A 26,339-nucleotide genomic window follows, 5' to 3' on the forward strand; every position below is an offset into this window, starting at 1 on the left:
ACAGGGTTTCTCTGTGTAGTACTGCCTATGGCCCCACAATCTGACTTTAATTATTTATTTGAGACAGGGTTTCTCTGTGTAACCTTGGCTGTCCTGGAACTTGCTTTGTAGACCAGGGTGACCTTGAACTCAGAGATCTGCCTGCCTCCCTTGGGACTAAAGGCTTAAGTCACCACACCTGTCTCACAGTCTGACATTTAAAAAGGATCAGTGACCATATGGAGGACCCAAACAAGCAAGTGGATGAAGTAAGGTCATATATTCGGGACACAGACAAGGAAGTTACCAAAGTGAATGAAACCTTAGCAACTTGGAGGAAGAATTAAAAACCACTGATGTCTTAGTTAGGATTTATACTGATGTGATAACACCATGTCCAAAAGCAACTGGAGTGGGAAGAGTTTATGGCAGCTCACAATTCCATGTCACAGTCTGTCACCGAGGGAAGTCAGGACAAGAACTCAAAGCAGGCGGTGGTAGCGCACGCCTTTAATCCCAGCACTTGGGAGGCAGAGGCAGAAGGATCTCTGTGAGTTTGAGGCTAGCTTGGTCTACAGAGTGAGTTCTAGGATATCCACGGCTACAGAGAGAAACCCTGTCTCAAAAAAACAAAACCAAAGCAAAACAAACCAAAACCTCAAACAGGGCAGGAACCTAGAGGCAGGGGCTGATGCAGAGGCCATGGAGGGGTGCTGCTTACTGGCTTGCTCCCTGTAGCTTGCTCAGCCTGCTTTCTTTTAGAACCCAGGACCACCAGCCCAGGGGTGGTACTGCTCCCTGTGGGATGGGACCTCCTACATCAACCATTAATCAAGACAATACCCCTATGAACTTGCCTACACCCCAATCCTATGGAGGCATTTTCTCTGCTGCCAAGTTTTTTCTTCTTAGATATCTCTGGCTTGTGTTGAGTTAAGCCAAAACTAGCCAGTATGGTTGAAGAAAAAAAAATCAGCAAGGAGACTGAGACACTGATAAACTACTAAATAAAAATTCTGGAAATGAAAGACATCATCCATCAAATACACAACACAACAAAGCATCGTCAACAGATAAGACCACATGGGAGAAAAAAAAAATCAGAGTTGGAGGAAAAGATCAGGACAATAACACATTTAGGCATACATAAAGAAAAAAAAATGAACATGACTAAAATGTCTGAGAAATCGAGGATCCATTCCAGAGACCAAACTGAAGACCAAACACCATAGGCAAAGGGGCTGAGGTAACCTCAAAAGGCATAGATAATGTATTTAATTAAATTATGGCAGAATTTCCAAAACCTTCAGAAAGATGTCCCAACACAAGAGGGACACGGATCTCCACAAGGGCCAGGCCAGAGAAGAGCTCACCAGGACCCAGCAGAGCTCCTGTGGGTAGGAGGGTGGGCGGCAGAGGTTCCGAGGAACAGGGAGGGCGTGAGAACACGTGGATGAAAGGAGAGAGGGAGCTACTGGGGATGAAAAGGAACAGGGCAGGGCAGGAAGGATGGGGGTGGAGGAGACGGGGCATCAAAAGACAGACTGTGGAAACTGCTATAATGAAACCCATCGCCTTGCACGTTGATTAACACACACACACACACACACACACACACACACACACACACACACACACCACAAGCATCTCCCGGTGTCACTTACAGATGAGTGCATATCTGTTTGTATTTGTGTGTGTGTGTGCTAAGCAATCTCAGGCTTCCCCACGCTCAAGTCTGCACGCATCCTCACTGACTTAGCTAATAACAGTGTGTGGAACATGGGTGGTGCCGATCAGCCTCAGAGATAGTGAGATGAGCCAGCTCATGTGGAGGCTTTGTGCTTACCTGGAACGACTCTGGCTCAACACCCGAGCTCTGAAGTCTCCGGTTTAGGGTGTGTGTCCACATGCACAGGCTTTATTGCACATAGCTAGACCAAGCCAGGTGAACAAAATGTTTACCATGACAAGGGGTGTGTGCTCAGCCTAAGAGATGGGCCAGAGCACACCTTCCAGAAACTGCAGAGCCAATTTACAATAATGTGCTTTGGTATTTTGGGTGGGGGAGCAGAGATAATGAAAAAGAACAAACAAGAAAAATACCTTTTTTTTTTTTTCTGTTAAAATACCAATTTCTGGTCCTAGGATACATAGGATCTAGTGGGTATGACTTGAAGGTTGAACAAGTACCCTTGAGGATTTCCCTGCAAGGGGACCTGCCATCTCCCCAGCCAGACCTCTTCAGATTAGTGTGATGCAAAAACGATAAGACTATGCCTGTGTGACCATTTCCATGCTAGTATCAATTGAGTTATTGGAATTGTCAGTCGGCTCAGAGGAACGGGAAGGATAAGGGAGGTTCTGACCCTTGGGATGGAGAAGGAAAAGGGAAGCCATGAGCAACTCATGTTTTCGCTTTCACAGGTAGACCTTGTTATCTCTTCCTTTATAGACTCCGCCTGCCAAATTCACATGTTGAAATCTGGAGCCCCAGTAGGATGGCGTTAGGCGGGGTCTTTGAGGTGGCTGTCATGAGTGGGGTGAGCCCCCTCATAGAGGGGAGCCCAGGCAGCTCTCTTGCTCATTTTCTATTATGTGGAAACAGGGACACATCAGTGGTCTGCAACCTGACAGAGGGTCCTCCCCAGACCCCAGCCATGATGGAGCCCTGATCCCCAATTCCTATAACTGTGAGGGATAAGTCTGTTGTTTATAAACCACACAGTCTCCGGCACTCTGTCATAGAAACCCTATTGACTAAGACAATACATTTTGAAGAGTCTGACTTACGAAACAAAGTAGACATTCATACAAGTTTTAAATGGACATAGTTTCTCTGGGATCACAAATATGGAAAGCGCTGATACTCACTCTGGCCTCTAGGTCGCATCTACCCACTTCCTGGGATGCTAGGACAGAGACAGCCCGTGCATGTTCCTACCACTTGCCATCAGCTGGCTCTGACTCGGCCTGACCTTCGGAAACTTTCCAGGACAGGCGCAGACCTAGGTGCCAGAGTCAGAACATTTTCCTCTCTACCGTCCCTGATTGTCCTGCGGTACCTACCATATGCCTACCTTTCTCTTTAGCAAACGTCACCCAGGAGGTCTTGAAGGGTTCTCCTGTACCCTCCCACATTACAGCCATTTTTGTTCTTCCTACCCTGGTCCAGTAGGAGTCACAGGAAGTGGGGGACACATCCCTGCTGATGGTCACCTAACACTGGAGAAAGTTGTCACGCACATGCTAGCATGCCTGGGGAATTCCCACAGAGGTGGACACATCTCTGCTTTGCATCCTGAAGCAATGCCTGGAAACCATTGTTAAAATCCTTCTGGAGCGATCTCAATCAGAGGCTGGGAGCTTTTAGATAATTCAGGTGCGCATGCTCACTTTCTCGAGGTCTGCATTCAGGGGGCATGCGGTGGGGTACAGAAAGCAGAATCCTTAAACAATGCCCCTCGGGTTGTGAGGGGCAAGAAGAGGCTTGGGGGTGGCTGTCACTGTTACTCTTCAGGAGTGCACATCTCATTTTGGGGCCTGGGGAAATAACACTGCGAGGAGGGTGAATGTCCCCCACGCCCACCCCAGCACAGCCCTACTCATCACGCTGCAAAGCAAGAACTTGTATTACGTCGCTAGGAGCAGACAGTCTTGTGACTCAGCACTGCCGCAGATACACACAGAATATAGAGTGTGGTTAAGGGGGGGGGGGCAGCAGGACAAGGCAGCTGATTGGCTAGAAAGGAAGGAAGTGTATGTGTGTGCACAGTGGAGGTGAAAATAGGAGAAACGTCTTTTCTTACATATTTTATAGCTGAAAAAAATCAGTTTCTTCTAAGGCACGTATCTCCCACATATGTATCTTTCTGTACATGCTTCCTTCCATACATATATTTCTTTACATCTATCTATATACATATAGAAAGAGGCAGAGAGTCAAATTGCCCCAGCAAAGCTGAGGGTTGGCATGTTAGACAGCCTGTGACTCCAGAAGGGACAGACACTTTTGTATGCAGTCCTGGGGATCTGCCTGGGAACGGATTTGAGCGTCTGCATCATGAGATGTGGGCAGAGCCTTGCAAGTGTTGTGCCTGGATTTCAAGCCCGATGCCACTCTTCGCTAATGACCTTGGGCAGAAGACCTAGCCTCCTCTCATCTGAGGAAGTGTGATAACAGCACCACGGGACCCCGTGATGGTTTCTGTGAGGACAGAAATGCAGAGCCAAGCGAGGAGCCAGCGTGCCCTGCATGAAGACTGTATTTTCTCCTTCAGTTGCTCTGTGGACATGACCACCCTCGTTTCCAGCTCACAGAGACAGGGATATCAAGATTGAGAATTTGCAATGATGGCAAAGACTGTTGGAGCCTTGACAGGTCTTAAGTCCTCTTAAGAATACAGGTGAATGGCAGCACTACTGTCCTCCCCATGACGGCTTTGAAAGCGAATTTGTGGCTTTCCCAGCTCAGATAGTGGCTAGGGGACACAGGTAATGTGCACGTAAACTATCAGAAGTGCCGGGCGGTGGTGGCGCACGCCTTTAATCCCAGCACTCGGGAGGCAGAGGCAGGCGGATCTTTGTGAGTTCGAGGCCAGCCTGGGCTACCAAGTGAGTTCCAGGAAAGGCGCAAAGCTACACAGAGAAACCCTGTCTCGAAAAACCAAAAAACAAACAAACAAACAAAAAAACTATCAGAAGTAAGGAATATCTATACAAGTCTCTCTTTTATGTTTTAGAAAATTTATTTGTAATCCTGGGTCAGAAAGTAAAGTGGTGATGTATCTTTTAGTCCTAAAAATGAAAGTGAAATTTGTTTTCTAAAAAGGGTCAAAGCCACATATTGCTGAGAAGATACTAACACACTCCAGTAAGGTTCTCTTTCAGTGAGTGCCAGCTTTTAAATTCCACCTTTCTCACTGTAACCCAATGCCTGGTGACACTTGCTGCTTGTCACACTGACCTCCCTCCACCCCATCCCGCAGCATGCAAAGCTGATGCTGGCTGCAGGCTTATGCTGTGAGCAGCCCGCCCCCTGCTGGTGAGCAAGTGAATAGCACCTTTTAGGAGAATGTGTGCATGCTATACTTGGGATTTTTTAAAAATCAGAGTGATGGGATTTATAGAGTTTCTGGCTGAGGACTGGTGGACACAAGGCTACATCATGTGTTCTAGACTTGCAGAAATATACTTTACAATACGTTCCAACCCCCACTGAGACTCTGGCAACTGTCACGCCTATGAGGCGGGGCCAGGGGAGGCGCCTGGAGACCCGAGATCTGGATGGGCGAGCGCTCTCTCGGTTCTGGGACTATGGACGGTGGAGGTTGACAGAGCAGAGCTCCAGAGGACACTGCTGGACTTCGATACACCTTCCCCAGACCCCCACAACCTACCTTTCCCTTTTTTTGTAAGTTACCCACTAAATAAACCTTCCTTTTAGCTACGTGGAGTGGCCTTAATAATTTCACCAATAAACACTTTTGCTGCTGATGACAACGGCTGTCATTTCTACTGTTGGTGGAACACTTACAAAAGCCCCAGGTAAGCTGAGACTGGGAGCACATGGGCATATTAAAGTCACATCCGGGACTCCCTGGGAACCGGCGGCCAGGGAAACAGATCAGCGCCTTGCTCAGCCCTCATCCGACAAAGCTTCCTCCTGCGGCAGATGAGAACAACAGAGGGACCCCCAGCTGGGCAATGTGCAGAGAGTGAGAGACCCTGGAACATTCAGCCCTAAGAGGGATGTCTCCATCAGCCCCCTCCTCAGGGCTCAGGGAACCCTGCAGAAGAGGAGGGTGGAGGAGCCAGAGGGGACCGGGACACCAAGGAATCAAGGCCTTCTAGACCCAGCAGGGCTGGTGCACACAGGAGCTCAGAGACCGAGGCAGCATGCACAGGGCCTGCCTGCATGGTCTGCATCAGACGGAGCTCTAGAGCTGAAAGAAATGGACCCCCTCCCCGCCCCCCAAACCAGAAGCTATCTCCAATTGATAGCCACTGACAAATGGAAAATCGGTTTTTTTAAGGGAGTCTCACAGGGGAAACAAACCACTCTTAAGGGCAGGCTGCACGTCCAGTAGCAGACGGGCCACAGGAAACGAATTCCACCACAGCACCAGTCTTTGTCTCATAATGGTATTTAAATAATAATAATAAAAACCCTTTGCAGTCTTTTGGCAATTTTTTAAAGCTTTCTGTATCTTCTGTGTAGACATTACGGCCTCAGACATTTGGCCCCGTGTGTGTGGGATTCCCGTGTGTGAACATGTGTGTCTGTGTGTGTGTGTGTGTGTGTGTGTGTGTGTGAACATATGTGTCTCTATGTCTATGTATGTGTGTGTATGAACGTGTGTCTCTGTGTCTGTACATGTGTATGAACATGTGTGTCTCTGTGTCTATATGTGTGTGTGAACATGTGTGTCTCTGTGTCTATGTTAACATGTGTGTGTCTCTGTGTCTATGTGTGTGAACATGTGTGTCTCTGTGTCTATATGTGTGTGTAAACATGTGTCTATGTGTGTGTGTGAACATGTGTCTCTGTGTCTATGTGTGTGTGTGAACATGTGTGTGTCTCTGTGTCCATACGTGTCTCTTAGGCTTTTTCTTTGGCTCTTTTTCTTGTTGTTTGGTTGGTTTGTCCTGTTCAACTTTGTTTTTGATTTATCTTATTTTATCTTTACTATTGTTCCTTAGATGCCTGTTTGTTTTCTAAGGAGGGACAGAAAGGGTGAGGATCTGGATGTGGGAGGAGAGACGGGGAGGAATTGGGAGGAGTAGAGGGAGGGGAAACCGTAATCAGAATATGATGTATGAAAAAATAATCTATTTTCAATAACAGAAAAACACCAGGTGAACAAGGCCCAAGAATGGATCAGGCATGCCAGACCAAGGAAGAGGTGTGACTCTCCCCTCACCCCCGCACGGTGGCAGACACCCAGGGCTGGGATGGCAGGGACCCCACACCGACTTCTCACCTGACACCCAGACTGTGCATTCAGGAGTCTGAGGCCAGTCTGGTCTAGAGAGCAAGTTCGAGACAAGCCGGAGCTACATGGTGAGACTCCGTCTTAAAAAACAGAATCAATAAACAATAAAACAATAAAAGAAAGAAAAGACAAAGGAGCTTGCATCCACCTCAGCCAGAGACCAGGACGGGTATGAGGAGGAGCCACAGCCGACGTGGAAACCATTGGCCCCTTGTGAAATTATTGCTGTTCAGTAAACTAAAAGCGTGGAAAGACACAAACATGCTTGACTGTGTTTCTGGCACAGCACATTCATCAAAGCCTGGAACAGGTTTGTGATCCTCTGGTGCCTGCCTCTGACCCAGACACAGACACAGCCAATGGTCAGGTGCATTTCCCACCACCCCTGATTTTCAAGAGCCCAGGAATGAAGGGTTAATGACAGCGAAAATCCAGCGTTTAGCTTTTCAAACACTGACAGTGGTGTAAGAATCAAACGCAGGAATCTGACTTCTGGTTCACTGGAAACACAGCATCGCCCTTGAGGCGGTGGTTCTCAACCTGTGGGTCACGACCCCTCTGGGGGTCAAATGGCCTTTCACAAGGGTCACCCAAGACCATCAGAAAACAGAGATATTTAAGTTATGATTTCTAACAGTAGCAACATTACAGTTGTGAGTAGCAACAAAAATAGTTTTATATATAGTTGGGGGTCACAGCATTAGGCAGGTTGAGACCCACTGCTAAGGATTTAGCGCCCTCTGGTGGCCAGAGGTGCTCTGCAGCGCTCTGAAGAGGAATGCCAGTCTCTCTCTCTCTCTCTCTCTCTCTCTCTCTCTCTCTCTCTCTCTCTCTCTCTCTCTCTCTCTCTCTCTCTCTCTAGTGACTATGTAGTATGTATATGGGGAGCCCATATTTGTGTAAGACCTCTGTGTGTGCTCTGCATGTATGTGCGGTGTCTGTGTTGTGCACATACATTGTGCTGTGTGGGAGGTAGGAGGTGTGTTATGTGTATGTGCGTGGGCGACATGTATTACTTATGTATGTTCAGTGTGTGGTAGTATTAAACTCAGCTGTGTCCTGCATACGTTACTCCATATTGTGAGAAACGGTGGTTCTTCCAGACCGTGTCTTGCCCCGAGAGATGTTTTACAAGCAGCTTTTGAGTCCATTTGGAGGGTGGAGCATGATTGCGCTCCTGGGTGGACTTACAAATAGCACTGCCTGTCTGGTACCACCCCTGCAGCAGTACTGTACGTGACTTATTCCAGGGAGCGGAAGTGTGGTGCCCTGTGCATTTACGAGGGTGAATTGAGACCGCAGAGGCACATGGGTATATTACAATCACATCAAGGGAACGAGGCCCGAGAACTCGCTGTACATGCTAGGCTGAGGAAAGGCTGTGACTCCCTCCCCTGGAACCCATGGATGCCTGGCGCCTCTGTGGGAAAGGCCACCACTGACCTGTCGCCTGACACCCAGCGTGGACCGCCGACAGAGGACTCCTACTGTCCCCTCGGCTCAGCTCCATGCCCACTGGCACTCATCTGCCACCTGCCCAATTCTCTTGCCTCCTCGGGGCCTCCATCCAGCCGCCCCCCCTTTTGCCCCTGCAGCTGAACTCATCTTGACGTCTCTGATTTCGACCCTGGCTCCATGGTGGTTGATTCTACAGCGGCAGCTGCTTCTGCGGCTGGCTTGGCAAGACAGAATCAGTTCTCACACCTCTTGTCCCACTTCTGAAAACGCTAAAATTCTTCTGGAGCTTTCTAAACCCTTTGTATCTGTTCTGTACCCAGCATATATGTATAAGTATGTATATCTATCTGAAAGATATAGAGACATGTTTATAGTCAGTGTTGGCAATTCAGACCAGAATGAAAGAGCCCGTGCTTACCTTTGCCAAAATACCAAGAGAATTGGGGTTTTTGGCAAACTGCTGACATTGAGACAATTGTAACTTGTGAATTTATTGTTATTCAACAAATTCTGACATTGTGGAAAGATTTCTGATCAAGTGTGCTCATGACAGATGTATCTATGGTATATAGGGTGCATGTGGTATGGTATATATGTTTTATATAGTATGTGGGATGTGTGCATATGGTGTGCTTTGTGTGATAGAACATGTATAGGGTATGTGCAATGTTTGTCTGTGATGTATGTGGTATTTAGTAGTGGTGTGTGTGTGTGTGTGTGTGTGTGTGTGTGTGAGTGTGAGTGTGAGTGACTGTGTATAGTGTTTGTAAAGGGAAGTTCATAAGAAATGAGGAAATAGAACCTGTCTTGCATTAGGGAAGTTTTATACATTTGGCCCAGGACTCTCAAACTGCTAGCCTGGGAATGCAGTAACCCAACACTGCAGACCTGTATCCAGATGCTCTGGGACTCCAGCTTTGGACCAGGACTGAACTTAGATCTACCAGGACAGCTTGATTTGTATGACCCTTGTGGCTGATATGTTGTGCACCTCAATAAACTTATCCGGGGGTCAAAGAGCAGAACAGCCACTCTATTAAACATAGGTTTAGGCAGTGGACGCACACGCCTTTAATCCTAGCATTCCAGAGGCCGAGACCCAGAGGCAGAGATCCATATGGATCTCTGTGAGTTCAAAGCCACACTGGAAACAGCCAGGCATGATGACACACGCCTTTAATCTCAGGAAGTGATGGCAGGAAGCAGAAAGGTATATAAGGCATGAGGACCAGGAACTAGAAGAGTCTTGTTAAGCTTTTGGCTTTTCGCAGCAGTTCAGCTGAGATCCATTCAGATGAGGACTCCGAGGCTTCCAGTCTGAGGAAATGAGATCAGCTGAAGAATTGGCGAGGTGAGGTTGGATGTGGCTGGTTCTGTTTCTCTGATCTTTCAGCATTCACCCCAATACCTGGCTCTCGTGTTTTTATTAGTAAGATAGTTTAAGATTTGTGTTACATACCCTCATCTACGTTACGTAGCAAAGATGTCAGACCTGCACATTATGTACATAGAGGCTCTTGTTAACATCCCAGAACTGTAAGCCAGCCGGTCTGGACTGCCCTGTTCGACGTGGTGTACACTCCAGTTCCCGTCCAGCTACTGTTTTCTTGCAGCGTACCCAACAAGCCATTTCTCCTGTCTGGTCTAAGTCCCCTCTCCAGTTTCCACACGAGTGGCAACGTGCTTTCCCAGACATCCGCCCCACACTCGGGCTGTTCTAACAGTCTGTGTCTGAAGTCTAGAACACGCAGAGAGACAGAGACTCAGGGACCAGGTGACAGGGTCCTAACGGGGCAGGAAACTTGGGGGCCTGTGAGAAGGGGAAAGGAACCCCTCACCCAGAAATCTGGTTGACACCTCTCACCAGTGGTGAAGCATGAATTCCAGAACAATCGCCGACAGCTCAAGACCGCCCGTTCCTAGCCAAACACGAGGTTTCCTACCACGGCAGAGAAGGACGCTCACCAGCACCCCTGTGCAGCCCCAGTGGCGCCCAGTTTTACCGCGTCAGCTTACAGTGCCACCCCGGGTGTCTCTGGACTTATCAAGGGGTTCTTAGTAAACCTTGGAGGTAACACCCAAAGCCACCAAATTGGTTAACGCTAAGACAACGGATTGCTGCTCTCCCGCGAGGAGCCGGTGCCCACACTCGGCAGCTCTCACTTCCTTTTCTTTGAAAAGCTCACACTCACACGCTCAGGTGTGTCTGACTTTGTGTCCTGGTTTGGCTTGAGAGGAGTTCCTGAGGAGAGAACTCCTCGGGCTGCTGAGAGAGTCATGTGGAGCTGTGTCTCCATCTCCTCACAATGGATGCTAGAGTCCAACCCTCTTTTGGGAAGCTGTTTTCATGGAAGGCTCTCCCAAGTCTTCCTCAGGATGGGGACTTGAGGAAGGTGTCTGGAAAGGAGCTGGCCTCTGGCGAGAGCGGAGGTAAGATAGCACAGCACACAGACTGGAAGCTTCATCCAGGCAAGATCTCAGGAGGTGCTGAGGCCTCTAGGGGGGAGAAAATCCCACCCCAGACCGCCAGGAGCTTAGTGTTGCTCTTTTTATAGTCAGATCATCCCAGCAAGAGAGATGAGGGGACCGCTTCTTCCTGGGTCAGTGGGCAGCTGCTAAGCATGTTAGAACATCATTAAAAAAACCACTATTAATATTAATAGCAATACTATTAATACCAATAGCAGGTTAATATTGCAAACACCTCTCCTGATTATTTTTCTGCAAATAAGCAACCGTATTGGAGGATTAAGCAATTTGACTTTTTTTTTTTTTTTTTTTTTTGGTTTTCCCAGACAGGGTTTCTCTGTGTAGTTTTGGTGTGTGTCCTGGAACTCACTCTGTAGCCCAGGCTAGCCTCAAACTCAGAGATCCGCCTGCCTCTGCCTCCTGAGTGCTGGGATTAAAGGTGAGCGCCACCACCGCCCAGTTTGGTGGCAATTTGACTTTTAACCGACAGCTTTAGACTCTTCTCTGGCGTGCTGTCTGCCTGGAGCAGAGGACTGTCCGTCAAGGAGCTAGGTAGAATACCTTTGGCCAGCGCCACTGTTGTGAATACTTCCGAGGAAGGTACACAAAAACGGCTGCCGGCTGCTGCTGAAGCGCGCTCGGCTCCCGGAGGAGCGGCCTCGGCAACAGCGGTTTCAAATACTTTACGCTGGAATTTTTGCCATCAGGAGCCTTGGTGAACTCTTAATGACCCGAGGGGACACCCCCGATGACTTGGCAGAGGGAGAGCTGTACCTGGTGGGAAAGGGACGGCTCCGTGCCTGGAGTGAACACAATCATTTACAGAAAGGTGCGCGTGACCGCACAAAGTCCCTTTTCTGGTGTAGCGGGTTATTTGGCGCACGTCTGCGAGGCAGCGGGGGAGGGGTGGGGTGGGGGGGTGGGGGGATGGGTGGGGTGGGGGGGTGGGGGGGTGGGGGGGTGGGGGGGTGGGGGGGGTGGGACGACGACACCCTCTTGTGCTGTTCACCGGGTGCTTTAACAAAAGCCTCCAGGAGGCTTCTCTCTTCATCTCCACTTTCTTACTTGCAAGAGTTCTCTTTAGTGGAGTGGGATGAACTGGTGACAGCGGAGAAGGACGTGGTGGCGGAGCCGGAGCTGTGGGGTGGCCGGCAGCCCCGACAGCTGCAGAAGCTGAGGCAGGGGGGAGAGGCACAGCAGTCTCCAGCCAGCAGTGGGGTGGCTCGGAAGACGTCATTTGGGGCAGCTACATCGTCAGTAGGAGCGGGAGAAGGGACAGAGGACAAAGCAGCGTGGGACAGCTGCGGAGCTCCGGAGAGCGGCCTGGGATGGGACAAGAGCCATGAGAAGAGAGACTGCGGGCTTTGGTCACTAGAAGAGTTCCAGAGGGCCGCCAGCCTCTCAGGGCCGTGGAGCTGGCCGCCCAAGGGCTGCAGCACCAGGGCTGAGTCCTGATCGCTGGGCTGGGGACATGGACGTAGGCTGCTGTCCAAGGGCGCGGGGCCCTGACCCTAACACCTGTCGCTGGCTGTGGGGTTAAGGGCGCTTGTACCTAAGTGCAGCACCAGAGCTGGGACACCAGGGGGCGCCACGTGCCGAGGCTCCAGTTACCCGCGGCTATCTTCCTCTCAGGAGCTGCCAAGGACCCGCCCTGGAGAAGCCTTTTCTTGCCTCCCATGGTTCTTATCTAGGATAACAGCGGAAGGGCACCAGCTGGCTGGCTAAGACTGCCGGGAGAGAAGGAGAGCAACTTCTCAAGTGCAGGGAGGATTCTTGGAGGGGCGGGGGGGGGGGAGGAGGGGGGAGAAGAGGGAAGGGAGGAAGGGGGGAGAGAGGAGGGAGAGGGGAGGGAGAGGGGAGAGGGAAAGGGGAGAGGGAGGGGGGAGAATGAACGAACGAATGAATGAATTCTGGGTCTGTTCTGGAAGCGTCTGCCTCCCAGGGTAGATGTGAGGCCACTGTCCTGTGTAATCTGCTGCAGTCAGAGGTGTTGGGAAATGGGCCCTCTAAGAGGGATTAATGTCTCTCTAGACTAGATTAGTTCCCAGGGAACAGTTGTTACAAAGTGGGTCAGCACCGTCTCTTCCCTTTCTCCACTGGCCTGTTTGTCCTCCACTTCCTGCCCGGAGCTGAACTGCCATGAGGCTATCACCAGAAGCCGAATGGATGATGGTGCATGCTTAGACTTCCAGAACCATGAGCCAAAAGAAAGCTCTTTCCTAAACTGGGTGTGGTGGCGCACGCTTTTAATCCCAGCACTCGGGAGGCAGAGACAGGTGGATCTCTGTGAGTTCGAAGGCCAGCCTGGGCTACAAAGTGAGTTCCAGGACAGCCAGGGCTGTTACACAGAGAAACTCTGTCTTGAAAAACCAATTGAACAGACAAAATTAAACCTATTTCTTCATAAATCACTTAGTCTCTGTTATTCTGTTACAGCGCTCTTTCTGTTACAACTTAGGAGAATAGGTTATTGATGGCTTGTTTTCTCCTGCCGTGACAGAACAGCTGGGACCAGGTAATTGATAAAGAGGGAGGTTTGCCTGGATACAACACGCTCCTGAGGTTAGCCTGGATACAACACGCTCCTGTTGGCCCTTCGACCGCATCCTTCATGTTCCCTCTGTGGTACCCGACATTTTTAGCATCCAGCCTTAAACAACCCAAGGCCCGCCGTTTTATCATTTTTGTGGTACTCCCGGACTTGTAAAATACTTCACGTGCCTTCTCATTTCATTATTTATAGTTCAGCAGCTCTTACTGGCCTCGTGTGGCAGAGAAGAAAAAAGCTGCAAGCGTTTGAGTGACTTGACTGCGTGGGAGAGAAATCAAACGCTTCCTTTGATGGCCAGCCTCGGGCCATTTCTGCTCCCCAGCAAACCTTTGCACGCAGGCTAAGTGCTCTGTAAATGCACCACTGAGAGAATGCTGGTGTCCTCAGCGTTTATTTAGCTCCCATAGACGAGATGGAGGGACGTTCCAGGAGGACGTGCTGGCTTTAATGGAGATCTATCACCGCCATCCTGCTCTGTCTGCACATCACTTAGGCTGTGTCCGGAGTGGAGGGCTCAGGAGGAGCGGCATCAATACAGCTGTTTTACTTAAGCAACGATGGTTCCGTAAATACATTCCCAAATCACGGCAATAGGAAAAGCCCCTCACAGTCTTGACTGGGGGGGGGGGGGCGGCACACAGTTGGGTGGGTATAGATCATGGTAAGGGCAATCCTCTGGAGACAGGCAATCTAGAACCTTGATTATTGGCTCCAGGATAGCTCCCTCCTCCAAGAGGCCCTATGCATCTATTGCTTTTGCCCCTGGACACCTCTGTGGAGAAGTCCACACTGAAATTGTCCCCCCCCCCAAAAAAAAACCCTGCTTCTGCTGTTTCCTCTCCTGGCGAGGTTAGAATTAATCCTCCTAAAGCGCTCACACCTGGCAGCCCGTCTCCTAGTTCCTCCCATTATGTGGTTTTCTCCCTCAGGCCCACCGTAGCTCTGTCTTCCCTGCTGTATTCATAGGCTGCTGTGTGCTCTCTCATGTCACACGAGGGGCCACAGTCACCTTGGGACCGAGGTCTGGGGTGTCTCAGTGTCCCAGAGTGCTGGGCGCTGATGGTCTGGGCTGAGATGCAGTCCAGGATCATCCCCGGCCACAGAGTACTGCCTTGATCAATCCACACTCCTGTGTGTGTGGCCCACAGTGGAAAGCTTGCCTCCGGCCCCCTTGCCACAAGGCAAGGCGCCGTTCATGAGCCTGGGGCTAGGGTAAACTCAGTGGAGGGCGTTTGTCTAGCACACAGGGGGTCCTGGGCCCCTACTGAGCACTGTGTGGGGATCTCTCAGTTCTGAAGGTCTTCTGAGCCTTCTGTGGCAACCGCCTGTGGTTCCATTTCTAAGTCTGACGTATAAATGCTGAAGATACCTCTAGGCACACGGTGGTGCCTTTACAAAGCACTTAGCCGGTGTGAAAAGATTTGTTCTGGAGCAAAATGGCCCTAGGCCACAGGAGCTATTCTGGAGCCAATAACCCACAACCATTGTCTGCTCCTGCTGCATTCCTTCACAGTGTTCCGGAAAGCACCCGAGACCCTTCCAGGTACCAGACTGTTTCTCTAGGCATCATCCTGGTAACAACTGGTACCTACTGTAGATAGGATGCAAACTTTAAAAAGAGGGATGGAACTGGATACCCTCCTGCTGGACGGAGTCATAACTGGCAGAGACAGAGCCCTGGAGGCTGAGGGTTAGGCACAGAGCAACCAAGGACTGGGCAGCAGGGTCAGGCTGGGCTCTGAGTAGCCCCGAACCGGCAGACCTTATGGCACAGGACCAGGCGTCTGTGGTGGGGGAAGAAATAGGGTGCTTATGGAGATACAGAAAGAGAACCCCACTCATAATCTACCGTGCCCCGCCACCGAAAATTATGCACACGAGAGACAGAGCTGATGATGTCCTGCCAAACCCTGGGGAGGCGGAGCATTGAGGCAGCGATTCTTCTTAAGACGGACATGTGTCTTCCAGGATGAGACCACACGAGGCCACAGTGCAGGAAGAAACTGTGTAAGCGGGTGGTCCAGACCCCCGTCATCTTCCATTGTGGCGCTACTGCCTCCTGCTGGACGCTTGGTAGGTGTGGAGTCAGTAGGATTCTTTGGGGGCCTGGTGAGGGATGCAGTCCTCACAGCTGGGTTTTCCTAGCGTGTGAAAACCATTAGGAACCTATTGTTGCTGCACAATGACCTCCTCTAACATTAAATGAGGGGTGAGGAGAACCCCTCTAGATGCGCTGAACCTTGGGCAATGCACTGTCTAGGGTCTGAAGGTGTGTGTCCCCTCAAGTCTCCTCGGTTGAAAACTAGGGACCTTTGGGAAGTGACCAGGCTGTGAAGCTGAATCCCATAAAGGGGATTAGTGTCCTTATAAAGGAGCCCCCAGAAAAACACCTTTGCTTCTTCCACAACGAAAAGGTCTCATCAAAAGCTTAGCTAGCAGATCCTCACTGGGTACCTTTCTACCTTTGACCCCTGGACTCTCCAACTGAGAAATAAACTTCTATTCTTTATAAGTCACTCAGTTTGTGATATTATGCTGTGGCAATGAATGTGTAGAGAGAAGTTTAGTATCTACTTTGTGTGGAAAGAAAAGGTCTTGGGGCTGGAGAGATGGCTCAGTGGTTAAGAGCACTGACTGCTCTACCAGAGGTCCTGAGTTCAATCCCAGCAACCACATGGTGGCTCACAACGACCTGTAATGAGATTTGGTGCCCTCTTCTGGCCTGCAGGGACACATGCAGGCAGAATACTGTATACATAATAAATAAATAAATCTTAATTAAAAAAATAAAGAAAGGTCTTGAGAGTATATACAGATTCATAAGCAGGGTATGTAGCACCTTGGTTGGTTAGTTAGGGTATGGACAGAGAAAATCTGCAAGACGGAGAAGGAGTAGGTCAAGGGGATGTGCAGGAAAGCACACAGGCAGTTCTATTCGAGGGGGCATGAGATGTGAATGACCTGCCACACAGTAATGCTCACAGGACAGTGCACACCCAGATGCTTCCCAAACAAAGTGGAGAGAAGCCAGATCTCTGGCCTTGGCCAGCCTTTGCTACTGGCCACTTTGATCCCACTTCAGTGAGCTTCTGTGAGGCAATCACAGCCAGTTCCTGTCAATCAGACATCCAGCTACCAAGGGTGATGTTGCTGATGTTGCTGTTCTTCATTCAAGCTGCCACCAACAAAGACCTGAGGAGAGCTTCATCCCTCAAGGATACCAATCAACAATGTCCTGGAAGAGGAAGACATCTCATCTTGAAAGGAAGTTGCTCAAGCCGGGCGGTGGTGGTGGTGGTGGTGGCGGCGGCGGCGGCGGCGGCGGCGGCGGCGGCGGCGGCGGCGGCGGCGGCGGCGGCGGCGGCGGCGGCGGCGGCGGCGGCGGCGGCGGCGGCGGCGGCGGCGCACGCCTTTAATCCCAGCACTCGGGAGGCAGAGCCAGGCGGATCTCTGTGAGTTCAAGGCCAGCCTGGGCTACCAAGTGAGTTCCAGGAAAAGGCGCAAAGCTACACAGAGAAACCTTGTCTCGAAAAAGAAAAAAAAAAAAAAAAGAAAGGAAGTTGTTCTTACTCTGGGTATGGGGTTTGCTTTTATGGACAACACAGCTTTAGGCAGCTCTACCACCTGATGCCCGACATCCCGAACAACACTGCCTTGGACCAAAGACATCCTCTGGAAACAAAAGATGTGTCACAGTGGGGACATGACCACAGGGAAATTTGGTCCTATGCCATAGCATACTGGCCAGAAGCTATGGACTGGTAAGAGGGATGGAGTAGCTTTCAACATGCAGCTAGAGCTATGCTTTAAAATGACGTGTTGTCCTCTGAACTCAGTCTACTCTGTAAACCAACACCCATCATCCGGTGCCACGTCTCCAATAAATAGCAAACTTGGTTCAGGAATCAAGGAGCAGAAGCAGGAATGACCCGACTTATCAAGTATCACGACACTGATAAAGGTCTCCTGGCAGCCTTACATCTCTGGGTGCCCTCCCTGCCTTTGATAAAGGTCTATCACAAAGAAGTTGTGATGATGCTCAGCACAAGAAGGGACATTTGCAAGCGATTTGTAAACACATGCATTCCAAGCGCACGCAATTATTTTCATCCCAGACAAATGCTGGCTTTAATTCCTGTGATTCGGAAGGCTGGTGAAGTGAGCTGTGCTTCGCTAGGGTAATCCTCCTTCCTCCTACGACTGAAAAGATGGCTGAGACAAGAACCAGCCTGGAAGTGACCAGTTCTTTTCTGGGGCTTTTGCAACCTTCTGGGGGAGGAGTGGAGACAGAGGGAGCGGGCAGTCATTCTGCAAACTTTTGAGGACCTGCTAGGTGCCAGGCACCCGGAAGTAAAGTCAGGAAGAGCGTTTCCATGGGATAGATGGCAGCGTGGGTATGCACAGTTATCCTGAGGCTTAGGGGAGGCACTGGGTTGTGCAGAGGGCATTGTGGAGGAGGAGACATAGGGTCTAGGCCTTGAAGGTTAAATAGGAGTTCAGCAGTTAGGGATGAATGCATTCCTCTTGGGTACTGTGGACTCACTAGCCAGATCGAGAGAGCGAGAACAAGTGAGTGAGAGACAGACAGAGGATACCATTCCCAAATGACTCTGTTCAACTAGAGCCACTGATGTCAACTTTCTTTGTGGCTTTAGACAATGTTGGGACGCCTCAGTTTGCCCCGCCACTGGACAGGGAGAGTACCATCAGCTACTGTGAACCACTGGGAGAGTGGATCAGTGTTTGTGGTTTGTAAGAGCAAGCGTTTAGTTTGGAGGAGAGTGTGGAGGGGACCAGAGAACCCAGGAAACAAGTCCCAGGCAAGAGCAAATGGGGCTGGACTCTTGTTGGCCATAAGGGATTGATCTTCTGCCGCAGACTCTCAGCTGTTACAACTTAAAGCTTGTTCAATATTTCAAAGCCAATTGAAAAGCAAGTTTTGAGTTTGCCGTTAAAAGAAATTGCATTAATCAAAAAATACATTAAGTTTTGGGTCAGGCAGTTTAACTGATGGTAAAAGCTGGTTGGGCCCCAGGAGAAATGGGCTCCCCTTTCTGGAGAATGCAGGATCAAGAAACAGAAAGCGATCAGCTATGAAGGGAAGAACAGAGAGGAGTTACAGGTGGCTCACAGGAAAAAAATGCTTGAGTGAACTAAACTGAAAGGAAAATGTGAAGAGGCCCAGTGAGGGGGCGGTTCATGAGGATTAGCGGCATTTGGACACGGACACATCTGGAGACCAGTTTCAAGGGGGGTTGCAATTAGGCACTGATTCTGTTGCCCTTTTCAGGACCGCAGGGCAGTGAAGCTGCCGCAGGTACCCTCCTAGTGAGTGTGGGCAGCAAGAAACAAGTCAGCTCTGTTAAAAATAGTCCCCTCTTCATTCTGTTGCTGAAGGGGACCGGCCATTGCGGTGTGATGAAATAGCTTGCCTGGTTCATCCTCTCCATGCCCAAGAGTAGCTATGGAGGGCTGATGAGTTGCCCATCAAGAATGTGCTGGCTAGTCTGCATGCATTTCCCTCTTTGTCCCCAGGAGGGTGACTCCTGTGGACTTTGTCCTGAGGACCCCAACAACCTTCAGTTGTGGGTGGCCAGTGAGAAACACAAGAACAGAGAAGGAGGAAGAGAGAAGTTGAGAGGTCCCATTATGTCCCCTCCTTGCTTTAGGTCCAAAGCTGGGTTCTCCATGACTATGCCTATGCCAAGGCCCCTCCTTCATCCATGGCTCTAGCTCACAGCTCCTTGAGTACCTGCCTCCTCTGTCCTAGGGTGCCTGTGGCCCCCACCAATGCTGACCCAGCCCTCTACACTGCTGTTGGCTCTTGTGACCTACCCCACCACCACAGGTGCCTCCCATCTGATTGGTCGTCTTGTGGGACCCTGACTGAATTCAAGACCTGGGGAAATGTGACGGCAAAGAGTCCAGGTCCTGTCTCTGGCAACAGTGGATGTCTCAGTCACTATTCTATTGAAGGGACACTATGGCTGAGGCAGCTATTGTAAAAGAATGTGTTTCATTGGGTGCTAGCTTACAGCTTCAGACGCTTAGTCCATTATCATCATGTTGGAGAACGTGGAGGTCGGTAAGCCGTAGCTGAGAGTTTTACATCCTGATCCAAAGGCAGCAGGCAGAGAGGCAGACACACTAGGCCTGGCGTGGGCTTTTGAAACCTAGGGACACGCCTCCTTCAACAAGGTACACACCCCCTAAGCCTTCTCAAACAGCTCATCAGCTGGGAACTAAGCATGCAAATATGTGAGCCTGTGGGCGTCATTTTCATTTAGACCACCAGGGTGGGCAGCAGACATGTTTTTCTTAAGTTGTTGGGCAGTTTGCTTTGTTTTCAGATAGGAGTAGGAGGGTGAGGGTGGCTTTGTGACTGGGGCTCTACGATGTCTATAGGAGGCATGTCTCGAGTCAGGGATCTCTAGAGGAAGGCTCTAGACTCAAGGCTGACATGCCTTAGCCATGACTCATCGAAATCCTTATGTTGACTTGTACGACCTTTCAGTATCTAGGGAGTTCACGTAACTGCTACAAAAGCAGGGCTCTGGCCCTCTATTCACAGGGCTTGGAACAATGCCGCATCTATTATATGTGTTTGGTATATATCTGTTAAGTGAAATAACACCTTTTCATTAAGAAGCTACCAGCACTCAACACACATCTATCCAATGTGTACGCACAGGTTCTGTATAGGGCTTGGGGATACAGGAATGGATACAGGAGAATGGCAGGAGAGATGCTTGTACCTTTGCCCACAAATGCTCTCTTCTGCAACGGTCTTTAGGACCACTGTGAAGAGTCCAGGCTTCTGCTTGACAAGCTCAGAACCACTTTCTGTGACTTCCAGGGAAGTGTTATAGCAAAACTACAGATCTGCTGGGCTTTGGCCAGCAGGTATGTTGATACAATTGTTCATTTCCCTTTAGATCTCTCCCATGACTCGCCTGCCATCCTCTTAAGGGAAGCATCCTCATCTACCTTTTCCCAGCTAGCCTAGCAGGCTTCCTGACCCATACAGATGTTCAGTTTAATACACACTGATATTATGATGGCTACAGTTCCCTGGGTACTGATCATGTGAGCAGAAGGTCATCTTTAATGCTCCTTTCTCTGTTTTTATGGCTTAGATATTAAGGTTATGATGACTTAAAAAATCTTAAACACCAAGGTTGGTTGCTTCCTCCTGAAGGATGGATGGGATTACAGGAGAGTCAGGTGCCTGGGCAGCTTAAGACTAAGTAAGGTTGTTCCTCCTCTTCGAATAGAATCTCACTTCTTGGAAGCTTTGGTTCATATCTGGGGTACTGATGGATGCAAATTGCTTGATTATCCCCATTTCCCAGAGTCTCTTGCTTCATCATCCTTTGCTTCAAAGATCTCAAGGCAGGGGTCCCAGGGCTATTATTATTCCTGCTTTCAGTACCCAGTGAGCTTAAACTTGAGTGTCCCTGAGCTGAAATAAATGAACAGAAGGCAGAGTTGCCTCCTTGGCTGTGGAAATAGCAGTTTACTCCTAAGTCTCCTGAGATGCTGGTGGTCAACAATGGAGGATTGTATGGAAGACCCAAGCACACTAATTATATTTATTTAGTTATGCTAATATTGAGTAAACACAGCTGCACAATACCTTACAGGGATACACTTCTCTTTGCACTGACTTGAGATCATCCAGATCTTTAATGTTTTTGACTACAAAATTGAAATGTTCTAAAATTTCTATGTCTATTTACTAGGTTCTTATCAATGAAATGGAGCATTTATTTGCATAGATTTGATGTTTAAACCCTTGTCAACAACTATATGGAGAGAAAACTAATGAGCAAATTCATCAACTGTGCTGAAGTTCTTAACTCTTCTCTCTTAAGATTTGATTGGCCATAATTAATAAATAAAAGGAAACCCATTTCCATTTCCCCAAGCCTCAAATAGCTCATTAGTGAATGGGGTCCAGGAAATGGTGATCTTTCCTCAGTCAGGATGAAGACACAGTTTAGCACTCTCAGTGAGACTGATGAAACCGTGCAGCCATTTGCTTGCCTATTAGAGTACTTGGATACAGATGGTCTCTGATTTACCATGCTTCAGCTCTGATTCTTCAGGACACCGCAAAAGTGATGTATGTTCAGTAGAAACCATACTTGGGCTCTGGACTTTGGCCTCTTCCCTGAGTAGCTACATGGTTCCATCCTCTGATGTGATGCTGGGCAGGGGTAGCAGGCCCTGTGGTCACCAGCCAGGGCTGGCAATCAAGACCCTACTGTGTGCTGTGTGGCTGAGCTAGGGCATTCTGTAGGTTAGAGTCAGGGCATTCTGTAGGTTAGAGTCTTTCAGAGCACTTTTGACTTTGTAATATTTGCGACTTATGATGGGTTTATTTGGGATGCCACCCCATCATAAGGCAAGGGATGTCTGTGCATGCCACACACAGAAGTAATTTTCAGGCGTGTCCAACTTTTTGAGACTGTGACAGATGTCATCTACACACTCTGTCATGCTTTGAGAACTGCTTAATCGAGTCATCTCCCCATAACTCTAAAAAACAACAAACAAAAACCCTTGCAATGGTCTAAGCAAGTTTATGATATAGTGTTGAGCTGTGTTCACAGCTGGGTTGCGCACACAGCCTATGCGTCACAGGTTAGACACACCTACAACAAAGGCGTTAAATAATAAAACAAAAGTAGGGGCAGTAGTGAGTTTTCTGGCTTAGCTACTGTTTGGTTGTCTTATCCCAATGTCTCCTCTGATGTACCTTATCCCTATTCCATACTCCCCAGGGAGAAAACCTATCAGGGACCAGGGATATACCCCAATGGCCATTGGAAAAGCTACTCCATGCCCTGTGAGTGAAGGCTGATCCTAGGGAAGCCAAAGGGTCAGGTCCAAGTCCAGTCCATGCTTGGACTCTCACATTGGAACTAACTTCCTGTGACCTCCAGAGGGGCTGCTACCCACCAGAGTACCAGGCCTTGCTTCGCAGGATGCAGAAATCACTCTTACCTGAGAAGTAGCCCCCGAGGCTTCAAACATCGAGTTGCATTCACCTTCGTGGTATGCTTCCTTACAGTCCCGGCAGAAAACAAACTGCAAAAGAATACCGTGTGTCAGGAGCATTCGGTTGCATTCCAAATCCACTGCCATCTATCTGGTGTGAGTTGGGGCTTCCGTGTCAAATTACTGTTTGCAAAGTGGGATCAACTTATGTTTTGATGGGACAGCTCACTGTTAGAGTGCTCTGTGCACCTCAACAGGGTAGCAAAGGTGAATGGTGTGTCCCATTTCATTTCTTCCTGCTGTCCCCAGCCCACCGGAGGAGACGGCAATGAAGGGGGACGCTTGTGATGAGGCTTTCTGGATGCCAGAGCAATGACTTCATTCCAGGCTTGTCTTCAATGTTTGTTCTAAGTGTGTTTTACAAACACACCAGACTTCTGTGGTCAGTGGACTTAGTTTTGTACTGAAAGCCTGTTATAAAAATAAGGACTGGGGTGTTTGGGGGCTGGACTGTGTCCCTCTGTGTGTTCCCCTTCAGTCTCTGAGATTCAGAAGGGGATGTTTTAATCCTCCAGCCTTATCGCTCTAAGGCTACATCTGGACATGGAGCCTTTAACATGTGAGTGCCGTAAAAGAGCCATTAAGATGGCTCTAACCCGTGAGTGTCCTTGTAAGAAGAGGTCAGAACACAGGGGCTGAGGAATGAGTATGTGAGGATATGATGAGAAGCCACCATTGGACAGCCAAGAGGAGAGGCCCTAGAGGCAACCACAGGGAGGGCATAGTTCTGTTGTTTACAGCTTCCAGTCTGCTACAGTTTGTTTCAGCAGTCTTAGAAAACAAATGTGGGAAAGGAACACAGGTCTTTTGTTGTTGGCAATGCTGGGGATGAAAACCGGGGCCTCAGGGAGCCGAGCAGGCACTGGACCACAGAGCCACATGCCAGGTCTTCCCACTGGGTGATGATGCTCCTTTCAAACACCCCAGGACCCTGCTGCCCCCCCTTCACTTTACAGAGAGGAAGCTGGGAAAGGAAGTGCCCGCCGACCCAGTGGGAAGGCTCTACATTGGTCCTATTACTGCCCAGCATAACTGGGCCCCTCCAGAAGGCACGCCATGTTTTCCGCATCGCTAGCCACGTCAAGGCTGCTGCAGTGGCTCAGGCTGGCTCCACGCTGTGACTCACTGAACCGGGGTCATCATCCCACCCAACATCTGAGACACCAGAGGAAAGCCACCGAATGCCTGCCCTCTCAGAAGACAACCAGAGGCTGGAGAGCTCTGACGCTCACGTGCCAGGAAATCAGCCAGGCATCTGTCACGGTTTTGACTGAGGTAAGATGAATTTGGACTGAAAAGCGAAAGCAAAAACAAATGGTACCGATAACACCAACTTTGTTTGCAAAAGACATCAGCTGTTTCTCTTGGACTCATGCGAGACGCCAGCCCAACATGCTCAGCCCTCACATGACCTTCCCCATGCAGGCAGACTCCTCAGCTGCAGGTTGAGCATCCTTCAGTACAAGATGTTTGGGACCATATTTAATTCAAATTGGCATTACTTTTCAGATTTCGGAATGTTTGCATATATACACACATACATAATCATACATATTTAACATGTATACACATACGTATATATACATAAACACATATTGACATTTAGTCACACATTACACATATGCACACATACATATACACATAAGTAAATGTGGATAATGAAATATTTGGGGGATTAGACACAAATCAGTGCACAAAATTTATTTACTATATGCCTTACCCACACAGCCAAAAGGAAATTACATACATTTTTAGTTTGCCTATTTCTTTTAAATTTGAAAAATTTTATATGTTTGGGTATTTTGCCTGCATGTGTATCTGTATACCATGTACATGCCTGCTGCCTATGGAAGCCAGAAGAGTGTGTCAGGTCCCCTGGTACCAGCGTGACAGGCAGTTGTGAGCCACCATGTGAGTGTTGGGAATTGAACCCAGGTCCTCTGGAAGAGCAGCCAGTGCTCTTAACCCTTGAGCCATCTCTCCAGCCCCATGCCTGTGTTGTGACTATGTCCCATCACACGGGGTCAGGTGTGGAACCTTCCTCTTGCGGCATGAATTGTGCTCAAGGTTCAGATTTGAAGAGGTTAGATTTGGGGTCCAGGATGCTCACCCTGCACTTCTCACAGAAGGCTGACTGACGTCCTGAGTGATGGGAGGTCAGCTTCACTTCCAGGCTTACGTCTGGAAGTAAAGCGTGCGTCTGTCCCTACACAGCTCGCCTGCGCGGCCAGGCTTTACCCCCAGATATTTTATTTATCACCCTAGTGATAAATGCGGTGAGTCAGGGTTGCCTCCTATGCTTCTCGTTCTTTTTAGAGTGAGTGCAGGCATCTTCTTGCTGGCCTATGCTTCTCGTTCTTTTTAGAGGGAGTGCAGGCATCTTCTTGCTGGCCCCGCCCTGACCTTCAGCTCTGGCACGCTCGGATGGAGAGCTGTGCGTGGTGGCCCAGTCAGCTCAGCCACAGAGAGAGGCTCTGACTCCAGCAGCCACTTTGGAGGGAAGCTGGTCTGGTCTCTTGGCGTGACAGGAAAAGTGCTTCACATCTTATTAGCCAGTGGATGAGATATAAAATCAGTTTCATGGTGCAGGAACACCCTGGAGGTTGATCAGTTTGTCAGAATAAATAGGCCTCTCTTGACACAAAGACATTGAATTCACCGGTACTGTGGGAAAAAAAAAAAAAAAGGACCATAAAGGAAAACACCAAGATGACACACACAAATGAAAGCTGCTGCAGCGCCATGTCCTGGGTGGAGAGGAGAAGAAAATACCATGGGGATATGCTAGTGGTAACATTAATTCATGTATAATTTGCTTCTGTTCCAAGGCTACCCCTTCAGTGCTGCTGTATCATATGGTGGGCTCTTTGCAGCTAATAGTTTGAATCTGTTCTCTATAAAGTGAGGAACTATGAAGAACAGTGGTTCTCAACATGTGGGTCCTGACCCCTTTGGGGGTCAAATGACCGTTTCACAGGGGTCACCTGAGACCATTGGAAAACACAGATTTTTTTTTAACATTACAATTAGTAGGAGTAGGAAAATTACAGGTATGTAGTACCAATGAAAGTAATTTTATGGTTGGGGGTCTCCACAACATGAGGAACTGTATCAAAGGCTTTCACATTAGGAAGATTGAGAACCACTGTTCCGGAAGGTCTAGTTTGATCTTGAAAGTGTTTGGGGGATTTTTTAATCACTTTATTCTGAACACTCAACAAAGGGTTTGTGCAAATGCAAAGGGCTTCAGTTCCTAAACTATGGATGAAGACAATGCAGGGTGCCACGGAAAACTCTCAGGCGTGTACCGGAATGGTTCCAAAATTTGAGTAACACACTGTGATCATCACCAAAGAAGGCTCTATGAATTAATAACTCAAAGTCATTCCTGTGAGATCACAGACCCCCAGCTGCCTGTGCCCCATCCCTGCAGAGGGGATAAAAACCTGTACACAAATGGTTCTTATCTCCTCTAGTGTCTCGGGAAACCACGTGGAAACTTAGACACACACAACTCGATGTGTTGGGGTTTCCTTTCCTCTTTTTTTTTTATTAGTAGTGGGAAATAATTTATTCTTAAATATCTAAAAAGGACTTCATTTTTGAAAAAGAATTATGAGGAACACAAAATTTCTTTTAAAGATTCCTACAACTCTCCTCCCATCTCTTGGACAACAACAATAACCACAAATGATCTGAATGCTTTTTACATTCTCAGTGAAACCAACTCATTATAACTGTTTCCTGTTTAACAAGATGCCATCCTTTTATACATCCATTTCCAGGGTGCTGGGATGATGCTCCACCACACCCGGCAACACAACTCC

The 26,339-nt window shown here is 49.0% G+C and overlaps 1 protein-coding gene across 5 annotated transcripts in view; it reads right to left on the bottom strand.

Moving 5' to 3' along the window:
* The window catches only part of Prkn (parkin RBR E3 ubiquitin protein ligase), a 1,203,648-nt gene that overhangs the window by 20,729 nt on the left and 1,156,580 nt on the right, over positions 1-26,339 (bottom strand). For all 5 annotated transcript variants that reach the window (XM_042262404.2, XM_042262405.2, XM_076552881.1 and 2 more), the window contains one exon: positions 22,459-22,542. In XM_042262404.2, the coding sequence (XP_042118338.1) occupies positions 22,459-22,542 (84 nt within the window). The remainder of the gene's footprint in view (positions 1-22,458; positions 22,543-26,339) is intronic.

Source organism: Peromyscus maniculatus, chromosome 16 (genome assembly GCF_049852395.1).
Source record: "Peromyscus maniculatus bairdii isolate BWxNUB_F1_BW_parent chromosome 16, HU_Pman_BW_mat_3.1, whole genome shotgun sequence".
In the NCBI taxonomy this organism is placed as follows: domain Eukaryota; kingdom Metazoa; phylum Chordata; class Mammalia; order Rodentia; family Cricetidae; genus Peromyscus; species Peromyscus maniculatus.